The 15,276-nt window shown below is 40.7% G+C and overlaps 2 protein-coding genes across 2 annotated transcripts in view; one reads left to right on the top strand and one right to left on the bottom strand.

Moving 5' to 3' along the window:
• LOC132959217 (flavin-containing monooxygenase 5-like) overlaps positions 1–15,276 on the top strand; it is a 95,165-nt gene that overhangs the window by 57,424 nt on the left and 22,465 nt on the right. The gene's annotated exons all lie outside the window — the stretch shown is intronic.
• Positions 6,606–15,179, bottom strand: prdx6 (peroxiredoxin 6). The gene is made up of 5 exons (XM_061032162.1): positions 15,013–15,179; positions 11,700–11,856; positions 9,946–10,089; positions 8,891–9,037; positions 6,606–6,932 (listed from the first exon to the last, which is right to left on the bottom strand). The coding sequence occupies exons 1-5, from the start codon at positions 15,102–15,104 to the stop codon at positions 6,807–6,809; spliced, it is 666 nt and encodes a 221-aa protein (XP_060888145.1). The 5' UTR covers positions 15,105–15,179; the 3' UTR covers positions 6,606–6,806.

Genomic DNA, 15,276 nt, shown 5'->3' with positions numbered 1-15,276 from the left:
ACCACAGGGGGGGCTGACGGCATGCGGGGTGGGGGGCTAACCGTGAAGACGGTGGGAATCCCTCTCAGCCTGATCAGAAGAGGTGCGCAGAGTCACACATGAATGCTCGAGCTGATGTTGCAGCTGCTGCAGAGGAGGACAGAAAGTAAAAACCCAAAGGTCAAAGGTTTGTGAACATGTTTACACTATACACTATGAAAACTACAGAAAAACTCCAGAGACACAGAGAGAGAAAGAGAGAAAGAGGAGGGAAGTTTAAGAAGATTCATGTCAGGTAAAGTGATTCCTGTAACTTCAGGTTAACCAGGAACTGTGGCCACAACAAGTAGGTTTCATGAAAGACAGAGTTTGATGCATCGCTAATATTTAAAGCTGGGAAATTATCTGAGCAACTGAATTTAAACAAATTTACAGATTATCAATCTCACATTACTGTAAACACAGTTTAGGTTGGCTGTAGTGTGAAATGTCTTTCTGAGAGCACAAATTAGCCGATTTGCTTCTACTCAAAATCACCTCAGCTAACAAGCTCTGCCGCTGCTGGGGGGGAGATTCACGTTATATGCTGAGAAGATTGTTGGTGATGTGTGTCTGTGTTATGGCCTTGTGTTGACCTCTGACCCTCTGAAATGAGGTGAAGGTCTCTGGAGAAGCAGAGAGTGAGAGTGTTAATATGTGCGAGGAGAAGAGAGGTAAACACAGATATCTGAAACCTGCGCTCTGAGAACATACAGACTGTTTAAATGACAGACTCACAGCCACCCTGACGTCTCCTGCTGGTTCGGGGACTCCCTGTGTGAAGCATCAAGTTTTGACATATCAACATTTGGGAGAGAGGGGAGAGATAGATATGAGCAAAGGGTTAGTAAAGGTTATGATATCAAAGCTAAACAGTACATGTGTTTAAAATTAAGTAATTGTCATGAGTTCAGAATTAGCTGAGGTGACACCTAGCAGACAGCTAGCAGGTTCTACCTGTCACTCAAAGAGGCCAAGCACAGTGGCCTATTCAGCCCTTACAGCTGAATGATAAATGTGCTATAGAGACCCAAACTGTTGTTGTACGAGGCGGTAAATTTGTTTATCTGTGCTGTAAAGTTGGACATTTTAACACGGGGCTCTATGGGGACTGACTCGCTGCAAAAGACAGCCTCTAGTGGACACTAGAGGAACGGCATGTTTTGCACCAAGCTCCTTGGAGTTTGCCACTTTGTGAAAACTTGCAGCTTCAGTTAAGACACATGAACACGGACAGTCTGAGGAGAATTAGCATGAGTCAAACAGGCTGTTCAATTTTCCAGAGAGGACAGAGGTACACACCCCCTCAGTCAGTCTTTCTGTGTGCTGTTAGTCTGTGGAGAAAACTTCTTCTCGTTGAAGCTTGTCCAGACGTCTGGTTTCTGATGGAAAATCCCGAAACTTGTCCTGAACTACAGAGACGCTCTTTCTTCAGGGCTGAGCTCCACCTGACGAGTCCTCAGAGCTCAAACGGACCCGACAGGAGCTAGACTGCAGCACAAACACAGGAGAGAGGCTGACAGGTGTACAGAGAGACAGACCTGAAAGAGGAAAGAGAGAGGGAGGGGTGAGACAGGTAGAGAGAGAGAGAGAGAGAGAGAGAGAGAGAGAGAGAGAGAGAGATGTTTTCTGTTGTGGGAAAAAGAGCGAGGGAAACCCAGACACAAATATAAACATTGGCTCTGACTTCAATAACTCCCCTCTCTGCCCCCCCCCCCCTCTCCAAACATAAATAAATAAAACATCTCACAGAAGTCTGAAGAGAGTGAGGAAAGGGAAAATCTTTACTGTGAGTTTTCCGATGTGATGCAAGAGAGCACAAGCATTCAGGTAAGTGCTTATTTCATTATTTTTGAAGTGAGCTACAACATTGAACTGTTATCAATTAATATTCAGTTTGATTTCTTCAGAAAATTTGACACACTTGGTGTTTGTAGCTTCTTAAATGTGATGATTTTTCAAGAATTCCACTGAATTTGAAGTCAGGCATCATTTTGTCTCAGTTGTTGGATGTTCAGAGGTTGAGTTCTCGTTGAAATGGCTTCAGGTTTAAATCCGTCGCCGGCATCCCCCTCTCTCTTATCCCAACATGTCCTGTTTTTTTTCAGCTGAAAACTTGGTAAACAATCCAACAGATATTTTGGTTGTGGAAGATCAATATGTCGGCGATGATAGTTATGTTTGATTGAAATCTGCCTCCGATGACAGGAAGAAGCAGTCAAAGATACTGATGTCAATTTCCGTCTAACTTTGAGACAACAGTGTGAACAGTAATCTAAAAGTGCAGTGAGAGAATGATCTGAACTGAGACGCAGAAAGACAATCACACACAGACTCTAAACTCTGAGGGTTATCTTCTGATGTCTGCAGTAGGAGGAGTGTGACTGATGGACACCAGGCGAAGGTCTGTATAACACACACACACACACACACACACACATACACACACACACACACACACACACACTTAACTGCAGTTCTCTGGTCTGGATGGTGCTGACATCACTCCTGGGTCTTTTGCCAAAGCTACTTGCCGCTGGCTCATATCCAGACCTACATCTGCAGTGACACACCCCCCCCCCCCCCCCCCCCACACACACACACACACACACACACACACACACACACACACACACACACACACACAGACACACACACAGTGCACACAAAAAGTCTGCCATGTAAACACGCAGACAGGCCCGCTCTCTCTCTGTGAAAAGTAAGAGCAGAACGTTCCAGTCACAGAAAACAATCTACTGCTCACTCTTGTTGACACATTGACACAGAAAGTCAAAGATACAGAGACATAATGCAGGGACGCAGACTTGTTAAGTTGGTCTTAGTCATAAGAAGCAAACATGCAAACTGCTCCTTATTAATATTATATCAATGTAAACGTCACACTTTTTACGTATAAAAACTGTCAAAACAAACTCCATTTAAAAAGTTGTTTTCTTCCTGCCTTGAAGTGAATTCAGACTTTGTTTTATCAGTCAGCGTGGAGTTATTTCAGCATCCCCCAGCATAGCGTCCAACTGTTTTATTTTTTTCTGAATTATACTTTCCACTGTTTGTAATTAGAATTTATTTTCTGTCTGTTTTTTTTAATGTTCACCTTTGTCTTATGTTACATGTTCGGAATAATCAAATCAAATCAAAATCCTTTCACCCCTTTTTATTTCAAACATCTGGAAGTGGGTTGATTATAAGTAAGAGGAATAAACACTGAGGTTCCCGAGGTCAAACTCTGGCAAGATATGAAGGAAAAAATCTGATTGATTTTCGTTTTATTTGTCTACACCTACAAGAAGACATGTTGCAGGTGTGTGCATAACACTGGAGTCAGCCTGTCAGCTGCTCAGAGCTGATGGAGTGAGACTACACACATGCTGAAATGTGACCTTATCAGAGTGGACGAAGGGTGGGTGGGGGTGGGGGGGTATATTGGGTCGGTCTGGATTACTTTTACATTCTGCTCTGTAACAAGAAGTACTGGCACACTCTCCTCACACTCCTCTGACTGTAACAAACTGTTTCTGTGAACTACATCCAGCATGTGTAGAATGAGGTCAGAGGTCAAGTAGTGTCAGGTTGGAAAAAAAAAACAATAATTCTGCAAACTCTGACATTTGTTTGGTTTCTAATAAATATGCAAACAAGTAACTCTAAGAATCTTAACTGTTGAAATTGTATAATTTTTTTTTTTTTTTTTAATTTTCCACAAAATGACGTGAAGACTCAAATTAATGACAGGAAGAACAATAATGTGAACAACAATTATTCAAATGTGCAAAAATTACTCCTCCTTTTTTGGAGGAGGTGAAGAAATCAACAAATACTGTACAATAGGCCTACATGCTGGCTTCGCAAAAGCCGATCAGTGTTTTGATTTCCCTGACTTTGTAGGATGAATCAGAAATGTTCAGCAGACAGAACAAAGCTGAAGAAAACATTTTTCAACTTTTGACAAATCATCATGTTGTTATTTCAGCAAACTTAATATATATTAAAATGAGGAACTAACAAGAAAGGCTGTTTCTTTTTCAGGTTCGTACCGCTGAAGTAATCCAGAGATATGTCTCTGTGTGACTTAATATTTACAGTTAAACTGAGACTCACAGCAAACAGAAGAACAGCGCTCCGTCAGAGGATGTCATCAAACTTTTTGGCTCTTTTTGCTGCACTTTAGATCTGAAAATGACAACTGCTCATGTGAGGTTGTCAGATTTCAACCTTTTAAGATTTGTAAACCTGGAGCAGAGCAGAGTGACATCACAACAACATCTGAGTTCACCACTGAGCGTTGCATCAGAGGAAAAGGGCCGCTGTATGAACACAGTGAAGGCGAAATTTCTTCTTTAATGAGATGAATGATCATTTTGAAGCTAACAGGGTTCAGTCAGGTCAGTGTGTGTGTGTGAATGTGTGTGTGTGTTTTGTCCTGGTGTTGTGTTTCAGGTTCTGGTATTATTGAGGTAAGGAAAGGAGGGGTGAGTCGGCTCTATGTACAAGAAGACAGGGGTGACAGATGAACAGAAGGGGGAGGATGGGGGGGGATTAAGCCAGCGTCTGACACCGAAAGATCGTCTTGTGCTCTCTGGCAGCGACCAATCTGAGAAATGCTTCTGATGGAATAGAGAGTCTAAGAGGAGATATTCTGAACCTCTGTGGACTAAACAGAGTGTGTGTGTGTGTATATGTGTATGTGTGTGTGTGTGTGTGTGTGAGGGGGGGGGCACAAAGAGAGCAACAAGAGGAGGAAGAGAAGGAGGGAGAGGGGAGAGAGAAAGCAAAAAGAGGAGGAGGAGGGAGAGGGGAGAGACAGCAAAAAGGGGAGGAGGGAGAGGAGAGAGAGGAGAGAGAAAGCAAAAAGGGGAGGAGGGAGAGAGGACAGAGAGCAACAAGATGAGGAGAAATATATGGAGAAATTTGATCCGGAGGGATGGAGGTTCTGCAGCGAGTGAATTCTCCTGATTATTTCCTGCTGCTTTCTCATATCAGCCTGATTTCACGTGGACATTTTACTCAGGTCTGGCAGGAACAAGTCCAAGTAACACATCCAAAGGAGTCCTGAAAATGTCAAGGAAACTTTAGTGCATGTGTGAAAACACACGAGAGAAATCAAAGAGCCTAAAATCAAGTCTCAGAGCAACAAGCCCAGACTAGATTCACTCCTTCATCAGGGAACTAAAGTTTTATTGTCATACATGATCCTGTGTTTTTACTGTTGTTATTAAAATTAATTCTGTTTTTACTACCAACTACTACTGTTATTTTAGTTTAATGATCTTTGTTGTGAACTACAAAGTTGCCAAAGTGCTCATTCTGCAGTAAATGAGTCCTGTGGGTGATTTATTATATGAGACATTACGATAACATATACGATTATCAAAGTCTCTGTACATCCACACTGGTGTGTTTAATTGTTCTTGCTGATTAGGCCAGACAGGATTGTAAACAGGTGCAGCTATGGTGAAATAAGTTCTAAGACCACATATTCCAGAGGTCTAATCATGGTCTCAATCAGTAACACCTGTGTGGGTGTATACGGAGGCTTTAGGACTGAGGCATTCATTTGTTATTATCTCCTCATCCAGACTCAGTCACTTAAAAGTTACACTGATGTTGAAGTTCTGAAATGTGTATCTTAATTTTTGATTCTAACTTTGTACGCTGTAGGGGCGCCAGTGGCCTAGTGCTTAGTTTGCACGCTCCATGCACAGAGGCTACAGTGCCCAAAGAAGGCGCAGCCCGGGTTCGATTAAGACTTGTGGCTCATTCCTGCATGTCATCCCCCACTCTCTCTCTCCCCCTGATCGCTGACTCTCTCCACGGGCCTATCGCTCTAATAAAGGCGTTAAAAGCCTAAAACATAAATCTAAAAACACGAAAAAAAAATGGCATGCCGCTCAATTGTCTGACCACTCCTGCACAAACTGAACAGCTGTTTCATTACAAGTTGACTTAGTTCTATTAAACATGTTCAGACATAGTATGCTATCATATATACCACATACAGTCAGTCATAAGTCTGATGGTTCCAAAAGTAATCGTGTGCCCCTTCCAATGGTATGAGATAAATCTGAGCAGTCCTGAGAAATGAACGCAAGAGAAAATAAATCTAATTCTGTTTGCATGTCTTTTGATGTTCCTCTTTATCTTTTTAAAGTAACAGATTATTTTATCTCTTTGTGTCTGATTTAAAAACCTAAACATGACACTGAGAACAGAGTGCATAGCTTAGAAGATGATCTGTGGAAAGTTCCACCCATGAGAAAGTTTTGTTTTTTTGTGAATTTGAAACAGAAACAGATAATAAGTGATGTGTTCTCAATGAAAAGAAATGTGTATATGGTTTTGTTCATTGGATGTGGAGCCACTCCCTCTCTACAACAGAGAACACTTTGGGTCAATCACTAAGCACACACTGCCACCTATTGACAAAATACTGAACTGCAGGTAAAACAGCATGCTGAGATTTTCACGTTAGGTTTTAGGGGGACATCAGGTGGTGGAGTTTGTCACTGCTTTAAACTTCCTCTGTTAAGATGATTCAAACAGTGATAAAAAGAGTCAGAAAACTACAATATGTGAAAAGGAATTTTATTAGAAGTGAAAGAAGGCACTGTGCATGTCGACTCAGACTGTGGTCAGCTAACAGATAAGTGCTTTAGGTCAGTTCTGTGATCGTAAGCTTTAAATGGTTTACAGGTCAGTTTTAAACTAGAACAGGATCTAGTCTTAATGTCAGGCTCAGGGTCTGATCAGGGCTGGGTCTACTTCCTGGTTCAGGGTTGGGTGTAGCGCAGATATTTTTTCCCAGAAGGCAGCTCTTTGGTGGTCACTCCGTTAGGGAAGAGAGCGGCAGCCTCAGCGTCAGAGAGAGAGGGAATCACCATCACTTTCTCACCAACCTGAAGCACACGAGAAACAGAGAGGGAGAGAGAGTTACTTCTGGTTTCACAGCAGAAGCACTGCTGAGTCTGAACACAAAACGATGTCCAGTGAATGTTTTACAAGTTTTATTTTTATAATAGTGACACAACAGCATACCACACACTAACAGATGCATTCTCCAAAATCCAGAGTCCTGACTCTAAATACTGGAAATCCAACTAAATCTCTCACCGTCAAACAAGGCTTTAGAGGAAATGAACAGGGAGGACGAAGGGCAGGAAGACTTGGTGATAGTTTATAAACTGAACATTCAGGAAGAAAAAATTAAAAACTCTGAATAAAGACGTGGAAACGGTGTGAACATGGGCAGTTCATGTTAATACACGAGCGGGAGGTGAGTAAAAACTGATTTGCTGTGATTGTTGTTCTTCAGTCAGCTAGGTTATCAATCAGCTATCATTTAGTTCATGTGACAATGCAGAGAGCGTGTGCTCGGCTGTCCTCATGGTTCCCCCAAACAACAGGATATCTGATCGTAAATACAAAAAATGTATGACTTCAAATTAGGGCATCCCTGATGTCCTCCAGAGCCGAACAGATCACTCAACACTTATGTTTGCCTAGTGCATGTGTGGGTACCTCACCTTCCTCCAACAGCTTTATAGGTGATTCTTACATTCATGTGTTAAATTCAGTATGACTGCTTGTCTTGTTTGTGTCTCAATTTGGGAGGTAGCACCCCTTGAAGGACGCTGCCTATGAAGGACCCATTCTTCAAAATCTGCGTATACACTCAGGACAAACTGAAAGAGACTGTCTGGTGTACGGAGGATTCCTCGTTTGTGTCACTAGCTGTCCAAACCCTCACCCTGTTGATTTTAAGCGCTAACCCTGTCACCTAGCAAATTAAACCACCACACCTAAACTAAGTGATGTAAAACACCTATTATTGTCACCAAACACTTCATTGATGAATTATAAAGATCAGACCACTGTTCCTTATCTTCAAGTAAGAGTCAACAAAGTTCAAGAAAGCACAAAGATATTCATGTCATGATTCCTGATTAGACTTCTCACTCTTTTTTCTGATTTCTGTTTTTTATTTTTATGTTTCCACTAGATGAGTTTTGTTTCTTGTTTAATCACGCTCAGTCTGTAATTGTGTGCCGTATGCCAATTGCTAATTTTTTATGTCAGACTTAAATAAAGGTTCACAGAAAATGTTTAAAAAAAATGGCACACAATGAATCTTGGGAAATATAAGACCACGAAGGACACACTAGATGGATCCTGAGTTGACTGGGGGAAGAAGGACACACTTGTCAGCCTTCCTCTGCCGCTCCACTGTGACCAAGTCCTGGAAGCATTTGAAGGATTTGGTCACAGTGGAGCGGCAGAGGAAGGCTGACAAATGCGTTCATACATCCTTCCCCCGGTCAAGTCAACGAATGTCAACTCTGTGATTGACTGGTGACCTGTCCAGGTTTAAGTTTGCCTCTAACCCAATGACAGCTGGGATTGGCTCCAGCCCCACACAACCCCTAACAGTACAGTGAAACCGATCATACATGGAATCACACTTCAGCTCTCTGACCACTGACAGAAGGTTTTCCTTCAGCTTGCAATAAATCAGGAATTTGTTGAGTCATTTATGAAGTCAAAACAATAACGCTCAGCTAAAGCCCCTCAAATCTGTAGATGTTAGTTCAATGTTTTGGATAAATCAGTCAATGTGTCAAAATAGAAAATAATCCTGAACTATTAATATTGTGGTATCATGATATCTAACCTTTAATATAAAAAGATGTTTTCTTTGGACTGAAGATGATACTGAGAACATAAATGACATTTCTTTGTATTTGCTCAAATTTAAACGTGCGTTCGTTTTCTGTGCTTGCTATGATGACAGTTGGTGCATCTGTCTGACGTCACCCGTCTGTGAGATGTTTCTGCAGGTGATTGGGTTCAGATTTACCTTCCAGTCGACAGGTGTGGCGACCTTCTTCTGGGCAGTGAGCTGCAGAGAGTCGATGACTCGGAGAATCTCGTCGAAGTTCCTCCCCGTGGTGGCTGGGTAGAGGATGGACAGCTTCAGCTTCTTATCAGGACCGATCACAAACACCTGCAGGAGGTAACCAGGACAAACTCACTACAGCAATAAATATAACTGAATACTAGAATACGTTTTTTTACAGAAAGCATAGCTGGGGCTGTTTATGACATATTCAAAGATTTCCCCTCAAAGTTAGCACAAGATCTTTGTAAGTATTTAAGTTGTTCACAAAGCACCTTAGCCCTTAAGAGAGCGCCTGAGGAGAGAAACTGTTAGGAGGAGCGAGGAGGAATTTAAGAGTCGGAAGAGTTTGTGAAGCTGATGAGGAAATGGAGAAATGTTCTCCAAAAACTAAATAAAGAATATTATTATTGACTCACAGACACAAGATCTCACAGACACTTCCGTGATCAAATATGACTTCAGAAGAAAATCACGTAAGGACAATCGACATCATCAGCTGGCTCTCTTGCTGTGTGTTTTGCAGCGAAAATATGAAAAATAGGATGAAATCTTAACATTAACAACCATCAGACCTCAGTTGTCATCAACGTCACCATGACAGCAGAAGTCACACTTCATTTAAACAGGTGTGGTTTAATGTTATCTGCACTAATAACAGGTGTGGTTTAATGTTATCTGCACTAATAACAGGTGTGGTTTAGTGTTATCTGCACTAATTACAGGTGTGGTTTAGTGTTATCTGCACTAATGACAGGTGTGGTTTAGTGTTAGCCACTCTAATCTGCATTATCTGAAAGTAGCGGTACAAATAGAGTTTTAATTGTTTATAAAAATGATTAGTTGGAGATAAGAATAAATAAAAAAGGTAGAAACTCTTCCAAAGGGCAGCTGGACTGTTTCTCACAGTGACAGTATTGCTGGTCCTCTCAGATTTATCATCATGAATCATCAGTTTGATAATAAAGTGTGTGTGTGTGTGTGTGTGTGTGTGTGTGTGTGTTTATGTTTCTCACACAGCGGGCGGTGAGCGGCAGACCGTCTTTGTCCCTCTCATCGGGGTCTAGCATACCCAGCTGGACGGACAGCTCTCTGTTGTGGTCGGCAATGATGGGGAAGGGCAGGGAGGTGTCAGCGTCGCTGTTAAACGCCATTACATCCTGCAAACACACACACGCAGAGTTAATGTTTGTGTGTTTTTACTCACAGTTAATCATCTTCTGCAACTTCACAACTCATGTTTTACGAGTGATCTCAGACCTTTAAGCTCACATTGTTTCACTCACAGTTATGAGTAATCATTTATCAAATTTGGAGCTGGAGCTTTTTGTATTTTTGATTGATCTGCAGATTATTCTTATTCTAAGAGGATGACTTCTCTTGCTGAGAAAAAAGCTGAAAATTCAGGTGTGCTATTATTGCAAAACAAAAACTTTATTGTCAAAATAGTTTACATTTTATTTCTGTCAATCAAATAATTTGTAAAGTTTTATTTCTTATAAGGGCCAGAGGAGGAAACACAGGTTTTTAAATATATACAGGTAGTCCATAAAATTTTGCAGGCAGCAGGGTTAACTGTTGTAGAAAATAATTAAACTGTCCTGACTCCAAATGTGCACCTGTAGAGTTTGTTCTAAACCAATGGGTGAAACATTCAAGAGTTATCCTTGAGATGCCTCACTGTGATTGGCTATTCACTGACTTCACATCACATCACCACCCCTTCAAAGCGGCCTCTGATTGGTCCAACACATCACTGTCCAACAGTCATTCGACAGACTGTTCAGCTTTGTTATACAAGTTTCATCACAAAGATCTAAGGTTAGAGAGTTAAAGTTTTTTGGACTTTAATTGCAACAAACTCATTTTTCAGTTCAACTAGAGAGTATGCATTGTATTTACATGTATATATTTTATAAACCCAGTGATTTAAGAGAGGGCGCTATGAAGAAATGAATACACTGAAGACAAACTAAAAATGCTGCAGAAGAGGAAAAAGAAAAGGAACAGAACGCTTAATTTATTGAAATACTGATATATATATATAAATATATGCAGAGTATATCTATAATCAATTCACAGAATCTGCCTCTATCTTGTTATTGTTTTTATTTAAGTGTAAATAATAACCACTGAATTTTGTGTATCTCACAGACGTCATGTCTCTGATCTGTCACACAGACGACTGACCACAGCTTCTCTCACGTTTCATCATGAAAACAGACCAGAGGCTGTCCAACAGGTGACTTCTTATGACCAATAAAAAAGCTCCCCTCTGACTCAGGTGTACCAGCTCTCCAGCATTAAACTGATGCGACACATCAGATAAACACTGGAAAGTGACATTGGTGCACGTTACATTCTGTGCAGATATCGACCGAAACTGATTATTATTTATTCTTATCATATAAGCGCTGTCTGCAGCTGTATCATTGAAATCGAGGACCATGACTATAATGCAGATTGTTTTTCCAAGTGATGGATTTTGGTTTGAATTCTGCCTGTCTGACAAACTGTCCCAATAGTTTGAATAAAACTGTAGGAAAATAGAACACAGCATGAAAATAAAAATGCATAAAATAACTGTGTGATCACACTGACCTCTCTCATGACCACATATATATCTCCTCATCATAAACACTGTAATGGTGAGCAATAATAACCTGCAGACTCCGCCCACAGTGACCTTACATACGGTACACCTCTAACACAACACAGGCAATAAATAAACACATACCTGTGTGTGTGTGTGTGTGTGTGTGTGTCTGACCTTGCTCCAGTTGCGGTGGTCCTCCACGCTGTCAATGGATAAGGCAATCATCTTCACGCCTCGTTTCTTGAACTGGTCACTGACTCGGGCAGCGCAGGCGAGCTCGGTGGTGCAGACAGGGGTGAAGTCCCTCGGATGGGAGAACAGGATCCCCCACCTGCAGGGGGCGACACACAGGACGCAGTGAGGTGACGTTCATATTTCTACACTTTAAGAAAACCCCTTATGTAACAATCTGATGAGCTGAATGTCCCTCAGCAGGCTGCACACACTGGACACACCTGAGAGTGTTGAGGTTAAGAATACTGACTGAAGGTCATCATGCACAGAGGTCAGATCGTGTTTTCAACCACAGTTATTGAAAGGACGTCACAATATGTGTGGTTTAAGGTTGTCCAAATGTTTGATTTGTCAATACTTTACTATCAGATACAATCTGTAATTGTAATGATCGATATAATCAAAAGAGTACAGAGGCCATAAAAACTACATTCAACCAAGCGGCAACCTCCAGTGTTGAAAAATGAAGCCTGATGATCACATATTATGCAAAATACACCTTACCAAGTTTTTATAAAACTAATATGAGTCCCTGGTCTGTTTACAAAATCCACTGTCCCTCCAATTAAAGCACAAATAGCTCCAAAAAATATTTTTAAAAATCAGTGCACATTTTAATATGGGTATGTATAGGACTTACTGCAGTCAGCCTCAAGTGGACACTAGAGGAACTGCAGTTTTTTGCACTGTCACATTGGCTACATTTTTCCACACCAGAGCATGCTGCTTGCTCTAATGTACGACGGAGGATTAGGGCCACGTTAAAAGAAAATTATTTTTTTGAGTTTCGAGATTAAAGTCGTACATTTACGAGAATAATCTTGTAAATTAAGCAGTTTGAGACCAGCCTGCGCAAAATGATGAAGGTAGAACTCTTAAAGTATTTTCCTCTGCAGACAACTTCCTCCAAGTCAGTGTGGTTCTTTCTTCGGAAAAGCCACAGTTTCTTGCAGTATCTTTTCAGGGTGCTGCTGATATTTTATGACAATGTGAAGATGATGATGTGCCAAAAGCATGTGTAGTTTCATATCTGCATAAGTAAAGCCCCAACACAACTATTTGTGTCTGTTATCGGTCTGTCTTGTTAAAGTGTCTCATGTGCAGAGACAGTTTGTGTCCTGTTCCTCATTTTACAGATAAACAAGGTCTCGCAAGTTGAAGTGAAAACTTCTTGAACTAACTGTTTTTACCGACTACACAAGGAAGTAGACTATTTCCTTATTAGTGAAACCTTTAGGACAAGATGCTCCATGTTTGTCATTTGAGAACAGGATACTGCTGCTCTTCTGATATAGACTAAAATAACCACTTTATTCTTTTATTCTTTAAAGACTTTAAGAGTTCTACTTTCATCATTTTCGCGATCATTAACGTTCTCGTTAATTTACGAGATTAAACTCGTAAATTTACGACTTTAATCTCGTAAATTTACAAGATTAAATTCTTTAAATACCTTAATCTCGAATTTTTTTTTTTTTTTTTTTTTTAAACGTGGCCCTAATCCTCCGTCGTACTAATATTAGTATTAAGCTATTATATTAATTATTGTATGATATTTGCTTAACATTTTATTATTTAAAAAAAAACCTTAATTGGATAAAAACATTTTTTGGGGGACTGAAAGACTTTCTTAATATAATTTCCCCAAATAGTTTGTCCTAACACAGTTCAGATTATTAGATAAGAAAATGGACTTTAAGATACAGAGTTACAAGTTCAGGAGGAGGAGAGTCTACAGAGAGAGAGCTGAGAAACAGAAGAGAACAGAGAGAAAAGAACGGAAAGTCTCTGAGGAGGAAATTCCAGAGCATGAATGATCGAGAAAACATACACTGTAGAAACACACGCTGAGTAAACAGACTGAAACACACATACTGAGCTGTGTGTCTACTGGACATCACAGGACTACACCAACAAATGTTTTTCTCTTTACAATTTGTAAAATCCTCATTTACTTTATCACATGATTATCCTCCTCACATGGTGTCTGTGTGTGTGTGTGTGTGTGTGTGTGTGTGTGGTAATGAACAGTCATCACATGCAGTAAAAACTGGGACTGAACCAGTTCAATCCTGTAGGAAACACTCTGAAACTGTTACTGGGAGGAACGAGTTCAGAAGCTGGAGTAGAGTTTAAGCTAGACAAGAAGGAGAAAAAATAATAATAGTTTAAATAAAACAACATAGTACCTGATAAATGAGACGTTTTGCAGCCTGTGATTGTTCAGAAAGCTTTTAAAACCCTCAGTAAAGCTTCAGACGGGAACACGCATACATGCTCATCTGACCCCCATCACAGAAACCACCAGTCACATTAGATCTAAAACTGGTGCTTTTCTAAATATTTAGACTCATATTTTTTAGTAGAAGAAAGTACTACACTTCAATACCACATGGTTTAAATCTACTATATATATAGTTCGACTTTTACTTTAATCAATTCTTAGTTTTAATCCTGGCAGCATTACAACCAAAGAACAACTACAAACTTTTTTGCAACGCATCAGTTTCACGCTCTGTATGAGCTCTACCGGTTTGTTAACTTTTACAGATCCCTTCATAAAGATGTGATTCATCAGCAGGATTTATTCAGATATAGGCTAAAGGTGGTTACATTATACGTCGCTAAGTGAATTGTAGAATTATTCTGATTTTGCACAAAAAAAACACTTTTTAAAAGTTCTTTCAAAACTCTTCATGGTCTGATGAATGGGAAAAGTCTGAATGGAGGTTCTGGAGCGGAACACACTGAAGTGTGTGTGTGTGTGTGTGTGTGTGTGTGTGTGTGTGTGTGTGTGTGTGTGTGTGTGTGTGTGTGTGTGTGTGTGTGTGTGTGTGTGTGTGTGTGTGTGTGTGTGTGTGTCTTTTGTTTCTGCTGTTACATAAACTGCACAGATCAGGTTCACACTCACTAAACAGACAAAACAACACAAAATGCACACTGTGCTCTGTTGGCTGAAGCACATTATAAAGACACCTCTCTGTATGATCTGTCTCTACATCTCCAATAATAAACTTTATTTATTACGGTTCATTGTCTAACCGAGCAGAGGCACATTGTGTAACTGTGTGCGTGAATCAGCAGCTGCTGCATTTTTAAAACCTTTTAAACTGTTAAAAGGTCATCTTTGACTTCAGAGGTGTCTACTGAAACAGACCCTCTCTCCTGCAGCTGTCTGTGATACAAACACATCTCTAAACAAACTAACATTATGTCACGGGACACGAGGGTTCTTTGGATGCTGCGCACTCACGAGCTGCCCAGGAAGTCGTGGAAGTGGATCCGGCCGACAGTGGTGTCGGCCTCGAAGTTTGGAAACTCATCTCCAAGCAGAAGTCCCGGCATGTTGTCTCCGTGTGTCGGTCAGAAAGCAGAAGAACCACAGAAAGAATCTGCGCTGCTAATCGCTTCTTCTTCTTCTTCTTCTTCTCCTTCTAGTAGTTTCCCGGCAGGCTGTACACTGTAGAGTGTAATGCTGCCCCCCACAGTCTAAAAGTATGTACTTACTTCATATCAC

Source organism: Labrus mixtus, chromosome 3 (genome assembly GCF_963584025.1).
Source record: "Labrus mixtus chromosome 3, fLabMix1.1, whole genome shotgun sequence".
In the NCBI taxonomy this organism is placed as follows: Eukaryota; Metazoa; Chordata; class Actinopteri; order Labriformes; family Labridae; genus Labrus; species Labrus mixtus.
The sequence above is the reverse complement of the archived record's forward strand: the minus strand, read 5'-3'. Positions and strand labels throughout refer to the sequence as shown.